The sequence below is a fragment of the Motacilla alba genome, chromosome 14, assembly GCF_015832195.1.
Source record: "Motacilla alba alba isolate MOTALB_02 chromosome 14, Motacilla_alba_V1.0_pri, whole genome shotgun sequence".
NCBI lineage: Eukaryota > Metazoa > Chordata > Aves > Passeriformes > Motacillidae > Motacilla > Motacilla alba.
The window spans coordinates 2,350,133-2,374,728 of NC_052029.1; the positions used below are offsets into that span (position 1 = coordinate 2,350,133).

The following is a 24,596-nucleotide window of genomic DNA, read 5'->3' on the forward strand; positions in this document are numbered from 1 at the left end:
GTTTTGAATGCTTAAATCTTCAAATAAGCCATGAAAGGCTTCATTAGGCAAGTGATTCTGTGGAAGTACAAAGGAACTGGGCTATGAAGTAGTCTCTTCCAATTCTAACAGAGTTGTGGCAGCAAATGGCAGCAGCATCAGAGAGGCAAATACAGAGGTTAGGGAAATATTTAGTCTTTGTTGGATTTCTTTCAGTTTTTCTAAGCACAGCCAAGAGCTTTTTATTTAGAGTTTGATGGGAAAGGGGGTATTTTCTTTGTTTCTGTGCTTTCATTTGATCTTAATTCTTTAGGTTGTTTTTAAAGCTTTTTTTTTTTTTTTTTTTTTGCCTAAAGGCTGCAAATAAATAGGTTGTTTTTACTACAGTCTTTCTCTGGAGACCCGTAATCTTTACTTTCCCCAGTGTCTTCTATACCTCAAAGTGATTAAGAATAACTCCACATCCACATGAGAAGGGATGTAAGTTACACAGGGGCAGCACAAAGCCCCAAAAATCAAGCTGGGAGGACGAATCCCTAATTTCCTTGGATCCCATAAATCCTGTTTATAGCCCTTGCAAGGCTGCTCTCTTGCTGAGTGCTGGAAGCCCTTTGCAGAGACTGGAGAGAGAGACCAGAGCTCTGTGGTGATCTCAAGGTTTAATACTCAACTTGAACTTCCAGGTGGAGGGTGATGCAGGAGTCTGCTTGGACCACAGTAAGTTTGCATTCCAGAAACTTTCTGTCAATAAACCTGCCCTCATTCAATCATAGAGAAAGCTTCCCTAAGAAGAACTTTTTTCCTAATTTCTTTCCAAGATGCGAAGTATTTGGCATTTTACAAAACTAGTGTCTCTTACGTGAATTTATCAACAGATTACGCAGAGTGCTTCTCTATCTGGCATGCAAGCACAACAGAAACATTATTTACATTGTGCTTGTGGAGATTGGAGATGCCTCTTCCTAAGGGCTGGGAGATGGCCGAGTCAGTTCTCCAGTGAGATTAACTGGAGGAGATAGTGGGGCACTGTCTTTGGGTTTGGTTTTTGAGAGGAGATGAGTTTCCGCAGGGAACTATCTATTTATACCAGCTCAGAGCCCACTGATTTTTCACCCCTGTTGTTTTTGCATTCCAGACACATTCCTGCACTCCCCAGTAATAACTTTTAGCCCGAGGGTTTGAAATGTAATCAGCTAGTTATTAGCACAAAGTCTGAGAATGTTTTTGCAAAGGATGAAGAAATCAAATGTGGGCCATGAGCTGACGGAGGAGCTGGTGGTTGGGGGCTTGCTCTGGTATGAGCTGGGCTGCCAGGACTGGTCCAAGTGCAGAGAATAATAATAGATGATTTATAGAATATTCAAACCTTGGAGAAACAGAAATGCTGATTTTACCCATGCCTGGTTTATGTCACTTGAAGGACTTCTACTTGTTTGTCTGATGGTGCTGGTATCTCCTTCACTCTTTAAAATAGGTTTGAGTATCAGCACTGGGCAGAGATTTGCTGCTGGGAGAGTGGGGGTGGACTCATTTCAAAAGAACAAATAGAATGTTTCGATGGGTGTGCATTTAGAGAATGTCTCTTTAGCTGCATGTTATTTAATGTCCTTCCCACTGGATAGATTTACTGACGTGATGTAATGGCGATCAAGCAAATCTGCTGGGTCGCGAGTGACAAATCTCCATATCTGTTTCTTTGGGTGTTCCTGTGGCTACATGAAAGAATTCATTGCCTGTGTTATGAATCGTGTTATAATCCATCATGTTATGTTATTTGGTAAATACGTGCTGCTACAGCGATCCAGCATTTGCAGTGAGTCCACAGGACCACAGGTTCACCTGTGGTCACCACACATGGTTTAGGGCTTGGTATGAGATGTCTGTGTAAGCTCTGATGACTCCTGACCCAGGTGTTTGGCTCCTCTGTGCCGGGAGCTTTTGAGGGATGGGCTGAAACCCTCAACAGCTACTTGTGTGACAGAGAATTTGTTTTCTGTCCTTGCAGTTTTGAGGGTGGGGGTGTCATCACCCTTTTTGCTCATCATGTTGTTTCCCAGAAATAAGAGATGAACTCCATTGGACGGTGATCCAGTGGGAGAGAGCAGTAGAAGATCAAGGCCAGGTTGGAGCTGGTCTAGGGAAGAAGTCCCTGCTCATGGCAGAGAGTTTTTAAGGTGCCTTCCAACTCAAACCATTCTACAGTTCCTGATTCTTGGTTGTGGTTCTTTCCTGACTCCTCGGAGTTTGGTTGCTCTCTCACACGTAAGAGGCCACAGCCTGAGGAGCACAAGCTGGGAACCGCTGGAGGTTGAATCAGCTGTTGGACAGGATCCTTCTGGTAAAGAGCTGGCCATGGCTTTCCCATCCCGCTGCTACGCCAAGAGCTTTTCACCGGGTGACAGGGCTGTCCTGCAGCCAGCCGTCACAGCAGCCCCATGGCCTCGAGGGCCTGCTCCATGTGTAGCAACGCGTGATCCATCTCCAGGATGGCTTTAGTGTCATCTGGGTGAAAGAGATCCGTGCTGTGGGTCCAGCCTGGCGTGTGAAACTACGGCTGCCATGCGGGGAGATGGGGACGGTTCAAATGTGGCCTGTCAGGACTGGAGGTTGCCTCAGTGTTGTACACTGAGGAAATGGAAGGAATTTCAGAAACGTTTTGACTGTGTAAATAAACATAGTTCTGGCAATATTTCCTTTTTAACCTTGTTGTTGGACTTCCAAATGGTTTTTATTTTGGGGAATGATTATTTGTTTACAATTTTACCTAAGGAGGAGAATAAACTGAAAAGCTTATCCTCTGCTTGGGGGAGACAAAACACTCAAGCAGCTGTTCTGAAAAGAGCAGTGGTTCTGAAATTATTCTTATTTTGATCTAGAAACACTGCAAATACTCAGTGGCTGAAGCTTGCCAGTTAAAATACAGCTGGATAGTGATACATACTTAGGTGGTGGCAGCTCTTGGGAGTTTCTTCTTCACCACCTCACCAGTGTTTATACCACTGTGAGATATTGTTATTCTGAAGTGCCTCCTGCAGCAGTTTTATTTGCATTAGCTTTATTTTTCAGTACTGAATTAGTAACCATTTAAAACTGTCAACCACATGTAAACAAGCGGTGTGTAAGTTATGAATAACAACTTACCTGGAATTACAACTGCCTGTTTGGATTGCACAAGGCTCGGCGCTGGGGGAGTTGTGAAATGACTGAATTCACTACTGCAGCATTATTTCTGTTTGTCTGGCTTCTCGCAGCCAATTTGAATAAATACCCTGGTGCTCTCATGATTCCCTCAGCCAGTGATCCTGGGGGGGATTGCTGGCTCCCCAAGTGTTGGAATATGTGTGCTTGACTCCAGCCCATGTGATGAGCAGCATTTTTTGCAGGCTCTGTCAAACTGTGCTTGCTCGCTGTGTAACTTGTCAGTTCTGACCGAAGATCTTGGATGGGGGAAGAAATACCATTATTAACTGATTTAATAATAAAATGTGTTGAACAAGTATTTGGTATAAACATTAACTCTTCAAACTGTGCTGGTAGGATCTGATGGCAGGAGGAAAAATGATCAGAGAATTGTGGAATGGTTTGGGTTGGACGGGACCTTAAAGCTCATCTTGGTCCCCAAATATGCCATGGGCAGGGATGCCTGCCACTATCCCAGGCTGCTCCAAGCCCTGTCCAGCCTGGCCTTGGACACTCCCAGGGGTCCAGGGACAGTCACAGCCATGGCCTCCCCACCCTCAGAGGGAATAATTTCTTCTCAATAACCCATCTAACCCTGCCCATCTGTGACAGTGGGAAGCCATTCCTCCTTGTCCTGTCACTCCAGGCCCTTGTCCAAAGTCTCTCTCATCTTCCTTGCAGGTTCCCTTCAGGTCCTGGAAGGCCACAATTAGGTCACCCCAAAGGTTCTCTTCTCCAGGCAGAACAATCCCAATTCCCTCAGGCTTTCATCAAAGCAGAGCTGCTCCATCCCTCTGATCACCTTGGTGACCTTCTCAGGACTCACTCCCCACAGGTCCATGTCCTTCCTGTGCTGGGGACCCCAGATGACCTTTTTCTTTGCTTGGAGCACTGATATGCAGACATCTACAACTTTCTAAAAACCCTGTATTTTTTATGCAGGAATTATCTAAGATATGCAGATTTACTTCTTTTAATTTGATCCCTTAAGGGCAAATCTTTTATGTTCTCTGAGTATGTCTTAAGGCTAATCAAGCTAATGAATTGTTGTTCAGGGTAACAACATGGAAGGTACTTGTGTTCCCCATGCAGAGCCCACCAGCTTTGCACGTGGATTTTAACTGATTTGGGTTTTACTTCCCTCTGAACCTCTGGAGCATGAGGGCACTGCCAGCCTGTGGGATTGCCCTGCTCCCTATAAAATGCTGATTAAGCGTGTCACATCCAGCTACCTGCATTATGCAAGAGGGAAAGAATTTGCCTGATCGTAGCCCTGTCAACACAAAGAGATTGCAGCAGTAGAACAAAACAGGCTTCTAAAGTCTTGTTTAAATTGAATCTGGATTCTATTAAAAAGTGTTAGTCCAGGGAGCCACAATAGCTCACTCGGTTACCATGGGCCGAGCAGGCTCCAGTTGCATCAGACTATTGTTTTTTTATTGGAGTCCTCTCTTCTATCCTGCACGTTTGTTATTCATTAATTCTGAAATATCAATCAAAAAGATAGGTGGCATCCTCTGGTCCCAAGTGGAATTTTCCTGGGTGGGATTTCTAATAAGCTTCTAACTGCTTTCACTGTGGCCTCGCCTTTCCAGTTTAAAATGAATAATTTTCCATTCTTGAGAGCCTGGAGCTAAGAAAACTTGCACCCAGAGCCTCTCTTTGACTTCTTTCTAATTCTGCCTGTGTGTAGCTGAGGCTGGTGCAGCCATCCATAGTTCCTGAGGTGTGCCAGCTACTGTGTGGGAAGAAAATGTAATATATATGATGTCTTTCTGGGATGTTTGTGGCTTTGTATAATTGTCCTGTCTAGAGCAGTGGAATTTTTGTTGAGAAATCCTTATCTGTCCATAGATCTCTGGTTTATAACACTGCTGTTTAAATAAATTGTTTGAAGTCCTTGCCTTGGAGATATCTCCAGTGCCCTGTTAAGATTGCTTGTTTCCCTCCCACAGTAGTTTTAAGTTGGAAATGCCTTTTTGTTTATAATAAAAGGAAGTTTTGGAAGTATATTCTACATATCCCAAAGGATTGCTGCACTCTTTGGGTGATGTGGAATGTCAGACCTTCCCACGTGTGCAAATTCACCAGGGAAACCTGGGCAGATCCTGCCCAAAAGCTTGGATTGAAGAGGCCGTACAGAAAGCTGTTCCCAAAGGCTTCCTCTGTCATCCTGCTGGCTTCCATGCTGTTGCCATGCAGCAGGAATGTCAGGTATGGACAGGGATGTGTGTAAGGATTTGTGTTACAGAAGAGCTCCCGGCGCTGATCTGTGCCCTGTGTTTGACATCGTGGAGTTGTTGGGGTTGGTTATGGCCTTGGCTGGCTGGTTTTGGGCTCTGAGGTACCTTCCTGTCAATGATAAGGGGGGCAGAAAAAACTCCAAACCCACATTTGCATCCTGAACAAGAAGCTGGAAGAAAAAGACTCTCTGTAATGTCTTCAAAAGACTTGAGAGTGTTGAGACCTTATAATTGTCCTTGAAGCACCAAGTCCTGAGCCTGCCAAAGCAGGCATTTTGTGTGTCTAAAGCATATTTACACCTGCTTTACACCACTGCAGCCACACCCCAGGATGGAGCTGTCCGTCCCACAGCTCCCCGTTTGCAGTGGGTGCAGCGGGGAGCGGGCAGTGCTGGGCAGGGGCTGCACTGGGGCTGAGGCTCTTGGTCTCCATCCCTGCTGCTCCTTGCTTGTGCTCTTCCACCTCTGCTCTGGCACCTCATTCCCAGTCCAGCAGTGAAGCAAATGAATTCTAGATGGGCTGTATCTTTATTCGATTCAGTTTCTAATTCATTATTATTCCTGTTTCCAGAAAAGGTATTCTGTGGGAGGAATCTAATAATTTTTGAAGTGTTTGGAGCCCCCTGCAAGTGCCATGCCCTCATGTGCTTGGCTGACCTGTGCTTTGGCCACCTGCATTGCTCAAACGTTTCTGGTTCTCTTAGCATGCTTATTCCTTTCCAGGTGTTAAAATTAACAGAGAGGGCAAAGGGATTGTCAATAAATGTGAAAAATAATGTCAATAAAATAATAGCAGATGCCTTTTCAGGCGTGGGATTGCATCATGGAATTTGTTTTCGTGACCCAGACTACAGGAGAGTTTACAGGGTGGCTGAGCAGTGTCAGTGAAAGCCAGACAGCATTTTTACCAGTTAATCCCCAACATCCTAGAGCTGGAATTAGGGCCTCTTTTTAGCTTTAAATGTAGGAACATGATATATCTCCTAGGTTTTGTGAGGAGCCCTTAGGACAGAATCTCTTCTCTGCAGCATGTTAGTAAATTTGCTGGACTTCAAGCTTCCCTTGCCCCTGGCAAGACTGCAAAATCCCAGGCTTACCTTTCCTTAAACCTGCTTTTCTCTGCTATTAAGGTGACAAGCTGTGGGCTGTGCTGAGGTGAAAAAACAGGTTAAAAGCCCAGAGTCATTGCAGAGAATGGGCTCATCTGCTGTTCACTCTCAGGCTGTGGTCAGAGGCGCTTGGGCACCAGCAGAGCTGGTAGAGCTGAACGTAAATCAGGGCAGTCATAAAGCCAGTGTAGGGATCAGTCTCTCTTCAGCCTCTTTCATCTGCCAGGAGAGTTTAAAAATATATATTCCAGAGCCATCAGTGGCAGCTGGACCAGTGTGTTTGAGCTGCATGTCTGTGCCGGGTTTGCCCGGGCCTTTTTCTGCTGTGTTTTTCCTTTGGTTGGGTTATTTTATCTCACCCAGGTGAGAAGAAGATAAAAGAGACTGAACAAGGATGGATTCCAGCCTGCAACTTCCCTTCTGCAGCTTAGCTATAAATGTAAATTGTGGGTTTGGGTTCAGGGTTCCCCACTTAAAACTGGCAGATGTTGAATACCAAAATGACACATGTGTTGTTGATCAGCATTTCCCAAACCCACTGCTGTCTGTTAAATGATCAAAAGATCAAAAATATGTATTTTGCTAAACAAAGGAGGCATAAGGAAAACAGCAGTTTACCATAATACAGAAGATGCCTCTGGTTTCTCTGGCTCTTTGCAGCTCTTCTTGGAGATTATGAGGATAGGTTTGGGGCTTTGGCTTTTTTGAGTTTCTTTTGTCTTTCCAGTCTATAAAGTTCTGTTTCTTATTATCGTTGTTTCTGCTTTCCAGAGACCTAAGATAGCAAGTTGGCTCAGAAAATTTCTCTTTCTCATTTTAGCCACAGGAAATGTTGCTCCATACATTCAAAGTGCTTTTCCAGGTAGGCTTGTTTGGGATCTGAGTCTTTTGGGTTACATGCTTTTGTTTGCACTGAGCTGGAAGTGGTTTCTGTGGGTTAGAGGGTGGGACTTGCTTTATTGCTTTGCAGATTGGGGGGGAAAAAAAAAATCAATTTTTTATAGAGTCATCCAGTGTCCTTTTGTGCAGTCCTGCAGTGTGAGTGACACAAAGCCTGCTGTATAAAAGACAGTGGTGTGATTCTGGCTTCCAGCTTTATCGCTGAAATATCTGCAGATAAAAAGCTGGAAATCTCTTAGGGATATTTTAAGGGCTTTAAAATAGGAAAAAAACCCCAAAACTCATGATTTTTTTTTCATGTCATTCTGCACAGCCTTCATCAGAGCAGTCAGATGCATTGTGTTTACCTTTACTGGTGCTTCCCTAACTGTTTTTCAAGAATGGATATGATGATGTGGGGTCTTTAGGGTGCATTTGATCTTGAAGTGTTCAGTGTTACACACAGTCTGGTGGGCAGGAGGAGTAGAAATAGGTAAGCATTTTATGGGATTATAAGAATTAACATAAAACTCCTCATTAACTGTGTGTTCGTATGGGAAATAGATTTGTAGAAAAATTTTAAATCTTGACAGAAGGCTCACATAGTATGCATTTGTATGTAAACTTTGAGAGAAATGTTGACTGAGAAATGCTATAGAGTAAGACATTGTGGAGAGAGAAATAGAATGAGAAACAAGTTTCAAAAAATAGCCTTATGAAAAAACTCCTTTAGAGAAATAGAACTATAAAAGATGCATTGTAATAAGACCTACAAGAGGTAATATTAGATTATTAGCTTTAAGGCATTTACAGTATAGAGTAGCAAAAGCTGATTAGCCAAGAAACACTTATAGTATATTGTAATTAAGAAATAGTTACTTCTGATTGTAATATCGTGAATTATAACTTCTGTATTGTCTCACCCTTCTCATGAGACTAAAGGTAGAATATAAATTTTTAAAACACCTCTTAGTTACCCCATCTCTGAGTCAAAAGAACTTAATCCAACATGTGGAAAGAAGTCTGCTGGCTTTGGCTGGCAGGGCCCAGGTTGCTGTGAGATGAGGAGGACAGGAGGAAGGGCAGCAGGACAAGGGCTCCCGGTGGCTCTGCAGCCCTGGCCACTCCGCTGGCTCTGAGCATCAGCCCAGCTGGGAGGGAGCAGGCTGGGCTCTGGGGCTGCCCCCTGGGCCTGCAGGAGGGATTTACAGAATCACAGAATGAGTTAGGTTGGAGTAACCCTCCGAGGTCATCAGCTCCTGTCTGTGAGCAGTCCCCTTGTCAGGCGGACACCGAGTGCCATGTCCAGTCGTTCCTTGAAATACCTGGGGGCGGTGACTGCACCACCTCCCTGGGCAGCCCCTTCCAATGACTATCCTTTCTCTGAAAAATTTTCCCTAATTCCCGAACTAAACCTTGAGTAGTGATGAGACAACAGTTTTTTGTTGTGGTGTAAAATCCCATTCCCAATTCAGTAGCTGAGAGTGTTGTGCTGGGAGGAAGGAAGAAGTTTGTGTGAACTCCCTGGCTCTAATCAAGTGAGAAGACAGTCCTCATAAATACAGATTTGGCAACTGTTGAACTGTAAGAATGAGAATATTTGCTACTGAAAATCATCTTTAGATTCAGCAGCAGCTTGGACCCAAAGGATACTGAAGCTCCTGGACTGGTGGCTTGTGCTGTACTATTTCGTGCATGGACATTAGGTTAGTGACTGAAAAATCATCTGAGCTTTGATAAGGGAAAAAAACAAACCAACCAGCACAGAAAAGTGAGATGCCCAAAAAGGACTGCAATTAGAGGTAAATACATTGGTGGGATTTTTTTAGTTACTATTTGCCAGTCATGTTACATTCCAGAAATCACAGGTTTTTTACAGAGCAAGTCAGTCTAATGAAATTGTGTAGCAGCACCTTTTATTGTGTGAGGAAACTTCACCATTGGTCTGTGTTTCCTTTCCCTAGAGTGGCAGTGCCTGAATATCAGTATTTTCACTCCCAGGTTTTTGGTGAAGTGCAAAGATGTCTTTAAAAGGCATGGAGAAAACGTTTTATTGTCTTTGTAAAAAGAGAAGGCAAAAAGCTGATGGATTGCAGAGAAGCACAACCCAGAAATGAGTTATCCATCAGTTCAGAAAGGAGCTCAGACCTGAGATGTGATTAAATGGTTAAAGCATGGAGACTGCAAGGGAAATGTTGGAAAGTTAAACAGTGAAAGAGCAGCATTAATATAAAGCTGTTTGGTCGAAGGGGTTGTAACCAATACAATTTGGATTTTATTACATCAATAGAAGGAATATTGCTGTCTCCCAGCCCAGAGGGCTGTGGACTGGCAAGCATTTAATCAGAAAAGGATGCTCACCTGTTAAACTGCCCATACTGCAGCTAAAAAGGTGAAGTGATCCGTGGAGGGAGGAACAGGGGTGTATGAGAAAAGGGGGATTATATTTTGATTAAGTGAATCCATAAGGCCGTGACTGAAATGTTGTCATTGTTTTTTGGTGTCTCTTCAAATCAGTGCTGAAAAGGGTTTCAGAAGAATTTGAATTTCCTTATACAGAGACATGAGAAGTGTAAAAATGTTTGCTAGAGAAAGACATTTTCCTGTGTGCTGTCAACAGAGGGGTAAAAAGTTTCAGTTCCAAACAGGTGATGCATCAAAAATTGAAACTTTAGTATTTTGTCCAAGAATTTCTTACCAGTATTTGTGTTAATCCCTCATTTCCTGTAGGAAAAGACATCCTGTCCTAAACAGATGCATGGAGGGATGTCCTCTCCTAATGTAAAAATCAGATTAGATTGGATAACAGCAACTTCTGACCTGAAGTTGCGAGGATAAATGAGCTGAAAGGAAGGAATAAATGACTGAATTAAGGACTTGAAGGATTAGAACATCTTTCCTCTCCCTTTCCCTGTTCCTTCCTGGCAGGTAACTTCCCACTAATTACCTGGGGTGCTTTTCCTCTGCAGACACTGCTGGGGATGGGGATTCACTCCAGGGCTGCTCTGGGTGTCCCTGGGGATGGCAGGAGGGAGCTGCAGCCTCTCCCTGTGCTCCTGAATCCCCTCTGCTCGCAGCCGCTGGCTTTTCTCACGCCACCACAACCTGGGGGAAGCCTGGGATGTTTATGCACAGCCTTATTTATAATAACTCCTGTTTATTTTTGTGCAGACGGAAAAGAGTTTGTGTGTGAGCACATGCATATGATTTTTTGTTGTTATTAGGAGTGGTTTTTAGTGGTTGGGGTGGGTTTTCTGTTTTTATAAGCTCAGAGAAATGCCAGGGATCAAAGAAAGGCAATCTGAAGGAAGGAGCCAAGTACAGAGACTCACTAATGCTTCTAAAATTCCACAGTAGTAGGACTAAGAAACCCACAGTCATTCTATGAAGATCTCATCTGTTATTATTTTGTCAAAAATACACTTTGCAAACACTGCCATGTCAATATTCAAAGTAGATGACTTCAAGCAATGAGTGTTTTGGCTCAGTGTGCAGGAGCTGTTATTCTTTATAATGCTTACAGGATCTCAGACCTTGAAGAGCAGTGAAAGGAATGGTTTGTGTTCCTCAGAGAAACACTAGAGAGCTCATTTTTTTTTTTCCCAGGGCAGAAAATATTACGTTGTTAAGTTGGTTTATTGGGGTTGTTGTAGCCTGTTCCCTGTCTCTGCTTCCAAGAATCACCTCTGGAAAAAGCAGAACTGGAGGTTAAAGCTTGCCAGAGGACAGATTTGCTATCAGGCACTTTGAGGTTGTGCTTCAGCATTTATTTTGGATAAATTTCGGGGAAGGAAGTGAGTACAAGATTGATCTTGGCCTTTATAAATAGCACTACAAGCACCTCATATCATTTTCTGCTTTGCCATGTCTTGAGTTACTTCGTTGCGCAGCAACACAGATCAAAAATTGCATTTTCACATAAAATAGCAGCTCCTCTATTTATTCATTCCTTCTTGTCATGTTACTTAATTGATTTCAACGTGCTGGTGTGGTTGTTTTTCACTCCCTACACTGCTTGTGTGGAAAATGACAGTGTTGGTTGTACTAATTCCCTGGAAATGTCACAGGAGGGAGAACACTGTTCTCAAATGATGCATTTTAGTTCCACCAGTGCAGTTCTACTCAACTAATGACCCCTTTTTATTCCAAAATATTTCAGACTCAGCCTGGGAGGTGCTTTGTGGAGTGTCATGGAGTTCCAAGGAGCACTGAAGCAAATGGAGTTTTCCCATCATAAGGATTTAATAACGAACAAAGTATTAGCTAGGTCACGTTAGCAGAGTTTTGTAAAGATGAAAGGTTTTTACACCTCTTCATTTTCCAAAACTTTACAAAAATAACCTTTTTCTCCTCCTAGCTCTCCTGTTGGCTCCATACAAAACACGTGCAGGATATTGGTTTTTCTCTGTCCCAATTCAAATTACCCCTTTTGAGTAACACTCCTTATGCAGGGGTGTGGTGGGGCTGGGGAGCACGAGGAAGGAATAAAGAGATTTTTAGAGTCCTTGGTGCCAACAACCAGGCGTTGTGGCCACCTTTAAAGCCTGGAGGACAGAGGGGCTGCTGTTGATGTGCTGTGGGCTGGTGGGTTTGCCAGGGATGGAGAGGACAAGGTGGGGAGGTAGGGCTGGATTCTGCTTTCCCAAATCCATTTGGAGTGTCTGGTGTGTTGTAGCCTTTCCTCCTTTTCCTCCTTTTCCTCCTTTTCTTCCTTTTCCTCCTTTTCCTCCTTTTCCTCGGTGTGGAGCTCAAACTGGAGATAATTTTACTGCATGCAACAAGATTGACAAAATAATTTTCCTGCACAGCACAGTGAGACTTAAAAAGTGCCTTTACAAAAGTACAATAAACAAAGAAAATATGTTTGTGTGGGAAAAAAATTGGAGGAATAATAGGAGTAGGGAAATTGCTCCTGTTGCTTTAAGGTAGCTTTTAAAAATAGGAGTAGTCAGTTAATGCTCCAGCCTTTACCACAGTAAACATATAATTGTGAGCTGATTGTGGCGAGTTCCTCAAACAACAGCCCCCATCAGCAGAAGTCTGAAGGAGAGAGCCTGACATCTGGAAGCCAGCAGCAGTGAGGATTTTATTAAGCAGCACTGCCAAATAAAATGCGAGCACTGCTATAAATGATACAGAAATAAAGATTGGCAATGGCGTAACATCTCGAGATGCCAGCAAGTACGCCCGGCTTCGGAGCTCTGGGTGAGAGCAGCAGAGCTTTCCCAGCAGCTTTGGAGCCTGAGGGGGACATGGTGGCTAGGGATGTGGCTTCCTGCTGCTTGTCATGTTCAGGAGCTGAAGCTACAAGTGGAATAAAGAGAGAAACTGCAAAATTGCTCTTACTGTGCCTGAGTTATTTTTATTGGAAAGGTTTCGGCCACGTACAGTCTGTGTTGTGTGTTACAGACCTAAAAGGAGGTTTATGGAATATGATTTTCAGTCTGTGAAGGAGGTTGTGAGAGAGTGACCTTATCAGAGGGAGCAGGAACCTGCCTCTTCCTCGGGCTGCAACTTGACACATTTATTTCCAGCGCTCGCCCTGTGGATGGAGCCAGTGGAATGGGTCGATGGCTGTGACAGCCGTGTCTGGCTGCGCTGGGAGCCAAGCCGCAGGGTTAGGGAGGGGATGCAGAGCTGACCAAGATGGGACCCAGCAGCCATCCCAGGAGCCTGGGCCAGGGAGGGTTTGGGGCAGCATCCCCTGGGAGTGTGGGCTCGGGCACCTCAGAAAAGGAGCGCTTTACCCTTCTGCACACTGGTGCCCTCCACTCCTTTTGGGGGACTTGGGTGCCCCTCGGTGCTGAGCAGGACATTGCCCATCCAGTGGCAATCAAATGAGCTGCTGTGAATTCAGAAAGCTGTGATTAAGAGCTCCTTCTCAGGCTTTGTGTCTAGAAATAGCCCAGAACACCACAGCGCAAAGTTCAAGGATGTAAAAGAAGTGCTACGTTAAATGAAATTCTGATCTTTCATTTTTTGAACAGGTTTTTGATACAGCTCAGCTTGATACAACCTGCTATTTACCAGCCTGGCCTTTAATATTGGATCTGCTTTCCAATTATGCTTCAATTCATACACCAGTTGCAGAGGGCGTGTGTGGGTGTACGTGCGAGAGAGAGAGATTGATTTTGTTCTTTAAAAATGTGAAGTCTGCACTAACTATGAAAACCCATCAGAATTTCTAGCACTTAAATGCCATTTCCTTTCTCAATGTGCTACCAGCACTAAGTAATGTTCACGACATCTCTCTGGCAAGTGAAGGAGTGCATGCTGCTTTTTCAGAAGTAGAATATTAATACAGATATCAGTGAAAACCAGGCTGCAGATCCTTTCCAGAAGTAAAGAGTTAAAGTGAAAGCTCAAATTATGACTTAGAAGCAAATACATTAGGTCTTAGCTGTGTTTTTCAGAAGTACATGAGTGAAAATGGAATGAAGAGAGTACATGTTGCTGTGTATTGGAGTCACCTCTTGTGTCTGGAACAGCAGATTTGGGGAACCCTTTTTGCCACCACTTTGCACAGAGCGTATTTGTATTCCTGGTCATTTTATTCAGCCACTGTCTTTTTTGTGTGCTGTATTCCTGAGTCTTGGCAGTGCTGTGATAGTCACTGTGTCTGAGAAGCCCAAAGGAGTGTTCTCTCTGTCTTTCTGTAGTTCTGACTGGTCATTTCTATTTCCTGTAGGTTTAAAGACCTATCTGATCTCAGGTCAGAAGGTGAAGGAGCCCCAGTGCAGCTGTTCTCAAGCCTTGCTTCCTGGCTTGGAGTCTGCAGATGGAGCCAGGACACCGGGGACGTCGTCAGCCGAGAACTCCAGCGACCTGACCAAGACAACCAAACAGGTGGAAAAGCCCAAGGTGAGTTGTCCTCTCACAGCCCAGCAGCACAGATCTCAAAGCAGGGCTGGGGAAACCTTATGGGCTTGTTTATGCACTGCTTTACATATTTACATATGTGTGGTGTGTTTACATAGAGTGACAAAACAGAGTTTGAGGGAGGAAAAATGTACCAAGTCAAATGCCTCGCTCCCCACTTGGCAAACAATCTCTGAAATAAGGTGAGCACTTCTCAAAGGTGGTTTCAAGTAAATATTTCTATTTCGGGACTGAGAGGTCAGTGATGCTTTTTCAGTGGTGGATTTTATGGGGGGGAAGAATATGATTTATGCAGCTACTGTAACTTCTGGGATTTTCTGCTCCTGCTGTTCTCCCTCGTGAAGGTCATGTACCTGTGAGCCTTTCATGAGCATTCAACAGTCATCCCCGCAAAAGATAATTGGATTGTTTTTGTGATGGGAGAAAATGCTCTGGTGGGTTGGGAGATTGGTTGAGCTGCTTGCTCTAGAAACCTATATCTGGAGCTGAGGGCAATGATTTCTATGGATTCAGCTTGGAGGAATGATGACACTTTGTTATGTTCACACCTCTCACAAGATCTCTTGACAAGGAAATCTGTGAAACAATGTGTATTGCTTCAGAGCTTTGCTGTTACTCTCCATCTTCCATCTCAGAACAGATTTCCCAAACAACAGATGTCTATTCTCTCTTTTCATTTGTGCTAAGAATTCCTTCTCCTGGGCTGCCTCAGGTGGGCACAAATGTCAGAGCCAGGGCTGGCCATCTGCAGATCCCTGTCTTTACACTTCAGTGTGGTCAGTCCTGACTGGATCTCTTCAACTCAGGGTTGAGACTCAGCTGACAGAGTTGATGTGGGGATATTTTTCATGCTACTTCATTTTTACTGCTTCTCATTTTTTTTCTGGATTAGGAGAGCATGAGTAGGGCACCTTTACCCTGACTCTACTTCCAATTTTAAGATTTGATGTAAAAACACTGGATTACAGGTGAGATCAGCCGGAGGGCTGACCCAAAGAGATGGTCCAAAGTGGAGTGAGCTCCTTAGAGAGCAGGCCAGGCGTGTTGAACCACAGAAGGGAGCTGTAGCCATCTTTATCCCTCCCCAGAATGTGCACTGAGTGTGGTTTGACAGCATCCAAGTTACTGGTGATATGTTGCTATTCCTTTTCCTGTGTAAGAAAGAATATATTTGGCATCCTTCTGGCACCAGCTTTCCAGCTCCTTCTTGCCTTTCAGTGAAGGCAATGGCAAATAAGGCAGGAAGATACATCTTAGAGTTGGGGGAGCTGTACAGATAAACCTGTGAGTGCTGCCCGGGGTGTGGTCGTGCAGGGGTCCAGGTGTGGCAGTGACAGAAACTCCTTCATTTCAAGCAGTGAAGGAAGAGCAATGTGCCAAGTGGAGCAGGATTGCTGAGCTGCCAGTGTGGAGCAGAAGGGAGAGAGGAGGGATGAAGCCAAGCAGTGAAGCTGTGGCTGCTGTTCTGAGAGACAGTGAGGATGCCTTGGGAATGTCAGACAGCAGAGGAGGCTGTGACTGAGGATTGAAACTGCAGTGAGGGATAGGACTGGCCCACCTGCAGCTGGGGCTTGGTAACATTGTTATGTACAAACTTGGGACAGTACTTGTTAAAATGATCCAGGTGCAAAATGAAGTCTGTGGTTAAGGATCAGCTCTGTTACGTGTTTTCTGAAATGTGGGGTGATTTACCTTGCACAAGGGCAGGTACAGCTGCACCACTCTTCCTGAGCAGCTGGGGTGTGACGTGGAACACGTTGCTGCCCCACCACACTTTGTCCCTGAGTTTCTGCTCTGGGATTATTGCTGGGTGTTAGATGCTATTTAGAATATCCTGAGTGGAAGGGATTCACAAGGATCATTGCAGTCCTGCTCCTGGCCCTTGAAGTGTTTCATTGCTGAGTGAAAGTCTGCAGAGTGCAAAAGTACCAGCATGACTATGAGTGAGAGAAGCAGAAACTAAAAGAAGCTGCTCAGAAGAGCATCTCAGACAAGTGCCAGCCCAGATTCAGCTGCCTTGGCTACCCTGTTGTGCTCCAGCTACTGCAGAGTTTGTGTCTGGAGGTGCCTGGTTTTACTCACCTCCTTCAGCACTGCAGCTCTGGCTGGGGATTTCCTAAGTGGCCTCACGGCTGTGATTCCTGAGCCTGCCTCGCCCCAGTGCTCTGATGCTGCAGGGAATTCTGGATGAGCCCAAGCCCAGGTTTCCCTGTGATTGTGTGAGCACTGCCTTAACAGCCTGTTCTGTGGCTGCAGTGGCAGCACAGGCTGTGGAGCATCCCTGCCTCTCCCAGCACAGCCAGGGCCAGGGGTTCCTGACTCCACAGCACGCTCTTGAGGGTAACGTGCACCTGCCTTCTCTCTGCTGGGGAGAGTCACAGAATCATGGGATGATTTGGGTTGGAAGGAGCCTTAAAGCCCATCTGGTTCCACCCCATGCCACCTTCCACTATCCAGGTCGCTCCAAGCCCCATCCAGCCTGGTCTTGGACACTTCCAGGGATGGGGCAGCCACCCCCTCACTGGGCAAACCTGTGCCAGTGTTTCACCACTCCCATTGTGAAAAATTTCTTCATTATATCGAATCTAAATTTCCTGTCTTTTGCTTTAAATATATCTGTATGTTAAAAAACCCCCACAAGGTATGACTGCAGTTTGATCAGAGATCATGCACAATTTTTGAAAAGGAGTGGGTTTCTCTTTTACGGCTTTTGGGTTTTTCGTGAGGGTTTTTTTAAAGCCTGCAGCTTGCTGCTAGGGTCTGGAGATAATAATTTGCAAAAGAATCATGACTTACATGCCGACTGTTTTAAATACAAAGCTGTAAATGGTGTCAGTGTAGGAGGAGATGACTCCAGCTCTGCAAAAGAGACTTAAGTAGGAGAGGCAAAATTACAGGGAAGTTGAAATATTTTTATTTTAAAGGGAATAAGTGGCTATATTGGATGCAAAGGATGACTTTCACATTTTGGGCTTGAAGGGATGTTCTAGAGGACAAGATCTGTAAAGGAAAGTCAGGAGGGAGAGTGCAACAGTAATTGATCCATGAAAGGAATTGTATTTCCTCCTCTGGTGGATCTGTAGTTCATTTAACTGCAAACCTTGTTGCAGTTTGAATGTCAATAAGATGTGTTTACATTACTGAAATGGGGAACATAGAGGGTAAAAACTCCGAGTAAATCTATAATAGCAGGTGGTTTTTTGAATGAAAACACTCTACCCTGCCTAAGTGGTTTTGGTATCAGTTTATCTTCCCTATCATCTTTTATGACATGCCTCACTTGACAGGGAATCATAAGCTGTTGTAAAAATGTTTTAATGATTGCTTGGTATGAAAACAGAAAGTCCTTTGCTTGTCGTAGTGTTTGCTGGAAGTGCATTAATGTTTTATTCATGGCACTGAGGTCACAGCACACGGAGCCTGTGAATGCCTGCAATAGAGAAGGAAGTTAATGATGTTGACTTGAACACATGGGGAAAGTCTGAGGAACTTCTGCCTCTTCTCAAAGGTCAGGCTGCTTTTCCAAGCCCGTTGTCTTCTGGCTTGACCCTGGGAGCTGAGTGTTGGAGGTGGTCTTGCTAATTTATTAGCAGGATCAAACAGGGACTGGTTTCTTCACTTTTGTTAGAGGTATTTGGTTTTTGTCACCATTACCTGACTTTTGCCATGGATAAATCTAAATCTAACTCCTAGAGGGTTAGTTGGTAAGGCTTGGTAGCCCACTGGCAATTTATTTTTTGGGCCATCTAGTAATACCTTCCACCAAGTGGCCAACACATTTGTGATAGTTAGTCAGAGATTATTTTTAAACAAAACCATTTGAGAACCAACTCCATAGTTTCTTCAGCTGTGTTGGTATTTGTTCAGACTGCACAGGTTCAGAACTGGATGTAAATTGTTTATCTGATGCCAGGTGAGGAAACTCAGAGTAATTTCAGTGCCCAGCCTGGACTGTGTCCCTGAGGAACAGCAGACAGGACAGTCTGCTGGCTGCTGAGGAGGCTCCAGGTCCTACATGAAAGCCTTTGAGAGGCACTGGTGAGGAGTTAGATGTCACAGGGAGAGTGGGCTGGGAGAAAGAGCTGAAAAGTAAACGTGCTGGGTGTTTTCAGGTGGGACATCAGAGGTGGAAAAGGATCATTAGGTGAAAAGTTAGTTCTGAAAAGACTTAACATGCTGGTGTCTGAAATGGGGAGTGAACCTGAAGGCAGAAGTGGTGGGTTTGGGCTAGAGAGGCTTGAACGTGTCCAGAGCAAACAGACAAAAATAAATGGGATGTTAAGTTTGTGACAAAAGGCTCAAGTTCTTGCTGGAAAACATGCTGTGGTGTTTAGTAGCAGACTTTGGTGAGCCTGGTCACCCTGAACATCTCCAGAGCAGAGGAGCTGCCAAGGGCCTCAGGCTCAGGGTTCCTCTGAGCAGGATCCTGTCTCAACACTCCCTGCACTGGAGAACAGAGTGAAGAACTTGGAAGATACAATTCCAGGCTTAATTCCCCTAAAGAAGTTTGCATTTTAACTTGAAGGAATTAGCTTGTTTTAAAAGCTCAAATGCAGATTTTTGAGTTTCTTCCAAAATGCACAACCTGAAACTGGTACAAATCCTGATGGTCTTGCTTTCCTTGTTCCCTGTGACATTTTCAGGATGTTTGACTCAACAGTGTACAATAGCCTGAGCTCTCCTCCCCTGTCTTAGGGCTCTGTATGAAAAAGCATTTTCCTTTATTCATTTCAGATTTGTTGCTTTCCATTTCCCTGGACTGTTCATAACACATCATGGTGTTTCATGTTTTTTTCTGGATTTTACTGCATTTTGTGCTGTCTTCTCTCCTAAAGGCATTCAGATCCCTTTGCAGGCAGGTTTCACCTAGGGAAATTGCACTTCTCCCACTAAAGAGTGTTTTATTCCTCTTGGGGAAGTCCTTTGCCTGTGCACAGTGATTACAGTGTATCTGTGATCTTACACCAGTGAAGCTTTCCTGGATTAGATTTAGCTTCAGCAAATAGCAAATCTGTGATTTATTTTTGAAATGGTGCAGTCTGTTCCAGTCAAATTTTGCTCCCTGCCTCCCATTCTGTAGCTTTGTTTATCTGTGAACTGTGCTGCAAGTATACAAGTGGACTGAGTTACGAATTGCATCATACTACAAGGACACCAGAACATTCCTGGCTAAAATTCTTTTGTCTCATTTCAGCCTTGCCCTTCATGTAGTACCACCCTTGCTCCCCACTGCGATGTCAGCATAGATGAAGGAGCTATCCAAAATGGTTGTCAGGATGAGCATAAAAACAGTACAAAGGTAATTGAAGTATTTCTCACTTGCCTTTTTCCCTTAGTTTTCTGCTTCCCCCAGCTTTCTTATTTTTGCACCACTCTTCCTTTATCCAAGCTCTTAAACAGCAGAACTGATTCTGATTTTGATTTTTGATTTGTGTTCAAAAATTTAGTTGAGTCCCCCTGTGCAAATTTTCAAAATTTTTAGTAATTTTGTGGGCTCAGCTTGATTGTGAGAAGGACCTAAAATTAGGACTCTTTAAACTATGTCGATGGTACCCAAAGAGGGAGGCCCAAGGAGCACTGCCACACTCTCCATCCTCACACCAGCAGCTTGGGTCACCTCACCACAAGTTCCATGTCTTGCTGGCGTATCCTGCATCACCGCTCTAAGACGAGGTTGTTCCTCTTCCCTCGAAATTCACAGCTTTAAGTCAGTTTGCATCCTTTCCTGACCTACAGAAACAGCCTCTTTCATATTCCTTGTGCTGCTGCCACGCTTCTTTCCTTGTCTGTTGCTTTGATATTCTCACTGAAGCCACCTAATTCCTGTGCCACGCCAGACACTGCCTGTTTGTCGTCCTGTCTGTGGCCTTTGCAGCCTCTCTGCTCTGCCTGTTGCCTCTCACTCCTCCCTGAATGTTAAGCTAAATGCAGGCTGAGGACCAGTGCTCATTACCTGGTTGTTATATATTCAATAAATATATTGTTTTCCCTCCTTGGGGAGAATCACTTTGTAGACATGCTCTGAGACAGTGAGCTTGTTCTTCACGTCTGTCTTACAGCTCTTCTCGCCTGTAAAGCTGATTGGAAAACTTGCCAGCATTGTTGCCAGTGCTGAGCCCCTGCATTTGTCTGTGTTTGTCCCTCTCTGTACTTGACGTGTTGTCTCATGCTGAAACTGTAAGTTCAGAAGCAGGGCCTGCCTTATTGGGCTGTAGGGGTGTGTTACACAGCAGTTGTGAGCCAGAGTTCCAGGAAACAGCCTAAGAAAAGAATAAAATCATGATCCCTTGAGCCCTGAGGGAGGTGGCAGCAGGGACTTGCCTCAAACCAGCTGGAGATCTCTAAGACAGAGAACATGTGGGAGATCTGCCTGGGCTGCCAAGACAGTAGGGAGGAGATGCTTCTTCCCCAGGTGGCCTCTGCCCACGTGCAGGGATCTCCAAGAACCGACTGCAGAGGGATTGATTGCCCTTAGGTGCCAACTGCCTGGTTTAAGTTGCTTCCTACTGTACCTGCATTGGCTTCATGTGTGTGAATCAGCAAGTCCTCAGCCCTTCCTTGGAGGAGATTTGTCTACAGAGTTGAGGAAGAGGTCTGTAATTGCACTGGAGGAATTCCAACGGAGCCCAAATCTCACGTCCTTCTTGGGTTTGGTTCGGTTTTTGCTCAGCCAAAAATGGGAGCTGTGTCATGGCTGTCAGTAAGTCTGGGATGCCTGTTCAACTGAAAGCTCAGAGAACAGCCACATGCACAAAGTTGCTGTGGCATTTGGCTCCCAAGACTTCCTTGCAGCCTCAGCTCTCTTGGGAAGAAGAGACGTAAGCTCCCTCTCCCCGTCTCTGTTCCCTTCCCGCAGCCCATGCTGCACTCAAATTCCCTGTCTTTAGGGAATGTTAATGGTGTTTAATCATATCCTCGGGCTTGCCTGGCTCCCAACAGCCTCTGGAGCTTCCTTGTCTCCTGATGAGAGGAAACTCCACACCAAGCCTCCAAGTTCTCAGGGAAACCCTACCGCCTGTTGCCTTCAGAAGTCCCAGTAACGCTGGAGCTAACAACATTTAATAAATAGGGATTTTCTCCTACACAAACAGTTTCATACTCTAATCCCTGCCTGTTAAGATTAACAGAGCACAGAGAAACCTTGAGCTGACTGAAGGGAAGAATTTTCTTGGGGATTTGAGCCTTTGCCAAGGAGCTAAAGAGAAAGTCCATGCTGACCTTCTTTGAAAGAGAGACATTTTCACTGCATTTTTCAGATGATCTTGAGGAACAGCAGGGGAAGCAGACAGTGCCTAGGAGTCCAAATCTTTTATTTGAGCTGATCATGGCAAAAACTATGAGTTCTTGGTTTCTGGTTTTCAAGTAACAAGTGGCTGGAGTGGTGAGGAAGAGGACAAAGATTGTTTCACAGGGGGAAAAAAAAAAGATGGTAACTCTGACTTTCAGGTTTTCTTTAGGCCTCAGGTTGTTCTGGGAGATGTTCTAAGCAAATACAATCTTTAACATAAGAAAAACCAACCCACCAAACAATGAAGGCTCTTCACTAGAGCTGGTTGGTCAGTTGATTTGGTTTCCCATTGCTAGTCCTCCTCACCCCAAAAGCAGAGGAGTTTGTCCTGGCTCTGCAGGATGCTCCGTAGCCCTGTTCCCTCTGGGCAGGCTGGATAACCTGGCAGAGGTGTAGGAGGACTTGCTCAGGAACTGCTCAGTGTCTTCTCTTAGAAAAGAATCGGGTGACATTTTATGTGAGAAGTTCTTGTGCCTCTGCCTTGCAGGAGTGTCCCTCTGTCCCCTGGCGTGGCCCTGCTGGGATCTGTGGCTGCAATCCCCTTTCCCTTCTGGTGATTATGGTCTGCAGCAAAGCATTGGCAGCACACCAAGGAAACCACCCCATTTCCTATTCCTTCCTCAGCTGCTGTCGCTGTGCTGGGAACACCTGCAAGCTGCCAAAACAACTGTTGTGAGGGCTAGGAGGGACCAGACTGGGACTCCTTCCATCTCCTGGCTCCCAGCACGTGGCTCTGGGGCTCACACCTCGGCCGGGGCAGCCCGCAGGGTGGGGATCCCCATCCCCCCGGGAGGGAGGGAGGAAGGGGAAGCACAACCCTCCTCCCTCCTGCTCTTCCTGTAGCTCCAGGGAACCATTCCAACTCACCTTGTTATGCCTTTAGCTCTGGAGGTCCTGGCTGTGACAGGAGCCGAGCCCAAGGGCTTCCTGACTCTTCCCTGTACAGGGTTCTCCTGCTGCCCCCTCAGTCTTGGCTCTTCCTTGGCTGTGTCTGAACCTTTCCCTTCACCTCTCTGTGTTCATGTGCCTCCTTTGCTTCACAGGACGGATCACACAAGGACGTGGAATTGATTTGCATGGACAGCCAGAAAGAAGATATTTTTTAACTCTAACTAAGTTGATTTTACAATGTCAGTAACATATTTCAGCACGTGGTTGGGGTGGTGATGATATTTATGGTATTTATTTATGGTCACTGTGGTGGCATCCAAGAATAGTCTTCTGGAGGAGCTTGTCACTTCTGTACAAGCAGGAATGGAGAAACTTCTGTCATGAGTGGGCTTCAGGATGAGGATAAATGCTACATGATAAGTGATAAGATATGGAGGGGGGGAGATGAACACTCAAATATGCCAAGTTTGCTCTGTGTTTACATTTGAAAATGATCCTGACTAACTGCAGTTCATTTTCATTCTAACCACACTTAGCTGTCTAATTCTTTTGGAATTGCTTCGGTACATATTGGTCTAGGTCAAACAAAATGTAAAAGAGGGAACTTCAGGCTCCACAGAAATAGAATTATTTTTGTTTAAAAGTAATTTGTGTTCTCCAATGACAGAAGAATTGGTGATACTTTGTACCTAAGCCATGTTGCAAGCTCTTGTCAAAATTAAAGCTGTCTTAACTAATACAAAGGCAAAAGAAAACCAGAAAAAAGAAGTATGCTTTAGAGAAGGAAATGTAGTTTAATTTGCAGGAGTTTTTGTTGTAGGATGAGGTGTACAAAAGGGCTGTTCCCACAGGTAGGGGGGAGGGAGGACCTCTGGGAAAGCAGCAGACCCATAGTGGTCAGGGGAAGGATCTGCTAGGGCTGGCAGAGTGAGCTGTCTCATGACCCATGGAGAGTCAGCACAAATTAAATGTGTATTTAAAAGCTTTCTAGAAGAATCCTATCCATAAGATGAGTGAATGAAATTGGGGCTTGTGGTTGGTTGTCACTGAGCGTGTGAAAATGTGCTTTGTTTTGTGCTCCTTAGAGAGCTGTTCATGGAGTCACAAAGGTGGCGCCTGAAGAGGCTCGTGGGAGGTGCGGGGGATGCAGGCACAGGAAATGTGGCTGGATTCAAGGACGGGCAGCTTGGTCTCTGTGGCCAGGGCAGAGCTCAGGCTGCTGAGGGAAGAGCTCCTCTCAGGTCTTGTTCCTTGCAGCCCCTCCTGTCTGTTCTGCTGACATTCCCTGGCTGTGTTTTGCTCTCTGTTGTCCAGGCTCCAGGGGGACACAGCCCAAAGACCCAGAATGGACTTCTGAGTCCTCCCCAGGAGGAGAAGCTCAGCAACAGCCAAACCTCTCTGTATGAAATGCTGCAGGAGAAGGGGCGCTGGGGCGGAGTGAGCCTGGACCAGTCAGCTCTGCTCCCCCTGAGGTTCAAAAACATCCGAGAAAAGACAGATGCCCACTTCGTGGACGTGATTAAAGAAGACAGGTAAGGAGAACGGAGCTGTGCGGTGGAAAATCCTGTAAAGGTGAGATGGCACTACTGGGGTCCCATATCTTTAGTATTTGTGTGCTTTTTGTCTGATTTCAGTAATTGTTGTCAACACGTTAGAAGTTTTTTGATTTTAGTCTTTATTCTGCTTAAACTACAGTAAAAACTTGATGTCAGAAACGTTCTGTTTAAAATAAGTAAAACCAGTTTTTCATTGCTTCCAGGGTGAGCAGTCCTCCTGTCAGTCCTCCTTCAGTTGAGTCTTTGAAGGGGAAATTGCACTTTAAATCACTTGTCACAAAGTTGAACTCCGTTTTATAATCCAAAGTCCTCTTAATGCCTGTAGTGTGTACCTTCCTCTGCAGTTTAAGGTGTAACATAAAATCTGAACCAAAAAACTCATATTTTTTTAATAGTAAAAGAAGAATGTCTGATAGCATGTGACTAATCATGAAATCCTACTGGGCTTGGAAGCAGAATTAACAGAAGTGAATTCTCATGGACTTACTATCTACTTAGATATTGTAAAATGAGTTTCTCTCTCTGTTTCAAACAAAAAAGCTTATTTTGGACAGAGGAAATATTCTTCAAAATTCCATGGTGTAGGATCTTT

At 44.9% G+C, this 24,596-nt stretch overlaps 1 protein-coding gene across 3 annotated transcripts in view; it reads left to right on the top strand.

The window, feature by feature from the left end:
* ADCY9 (adenylate cyclase 9) overlaps window positions 1–24,596 on the top strand; it is an 83,336-nt gene that overhangs the window by 31,038 nt on the left and 27,702 nt on the right. For 2 of the 3 annotated variants that reach the window (XM_038150825.1, XM_038150826.1), the window contains exons 2-4: window positions 14,079–14,251; window positions 19,464–19,568; window positions 23,763–23,980. In XM_038150825.1, coding sequence (XP_038006753.1) covers window positions 14,079–14,251; window positions 19,464–19,568; window positions 23,763–23,980 — 496 coding nt within the window. The remainder of the gene's footprint in view (window positions 1–14,078; window positions 14,252–19,463; window positions 19,569–23,762; window positions 23,981–24,596) is intronic. The other variant, XM_038150827.1, reaches the window with a different exon arrangement.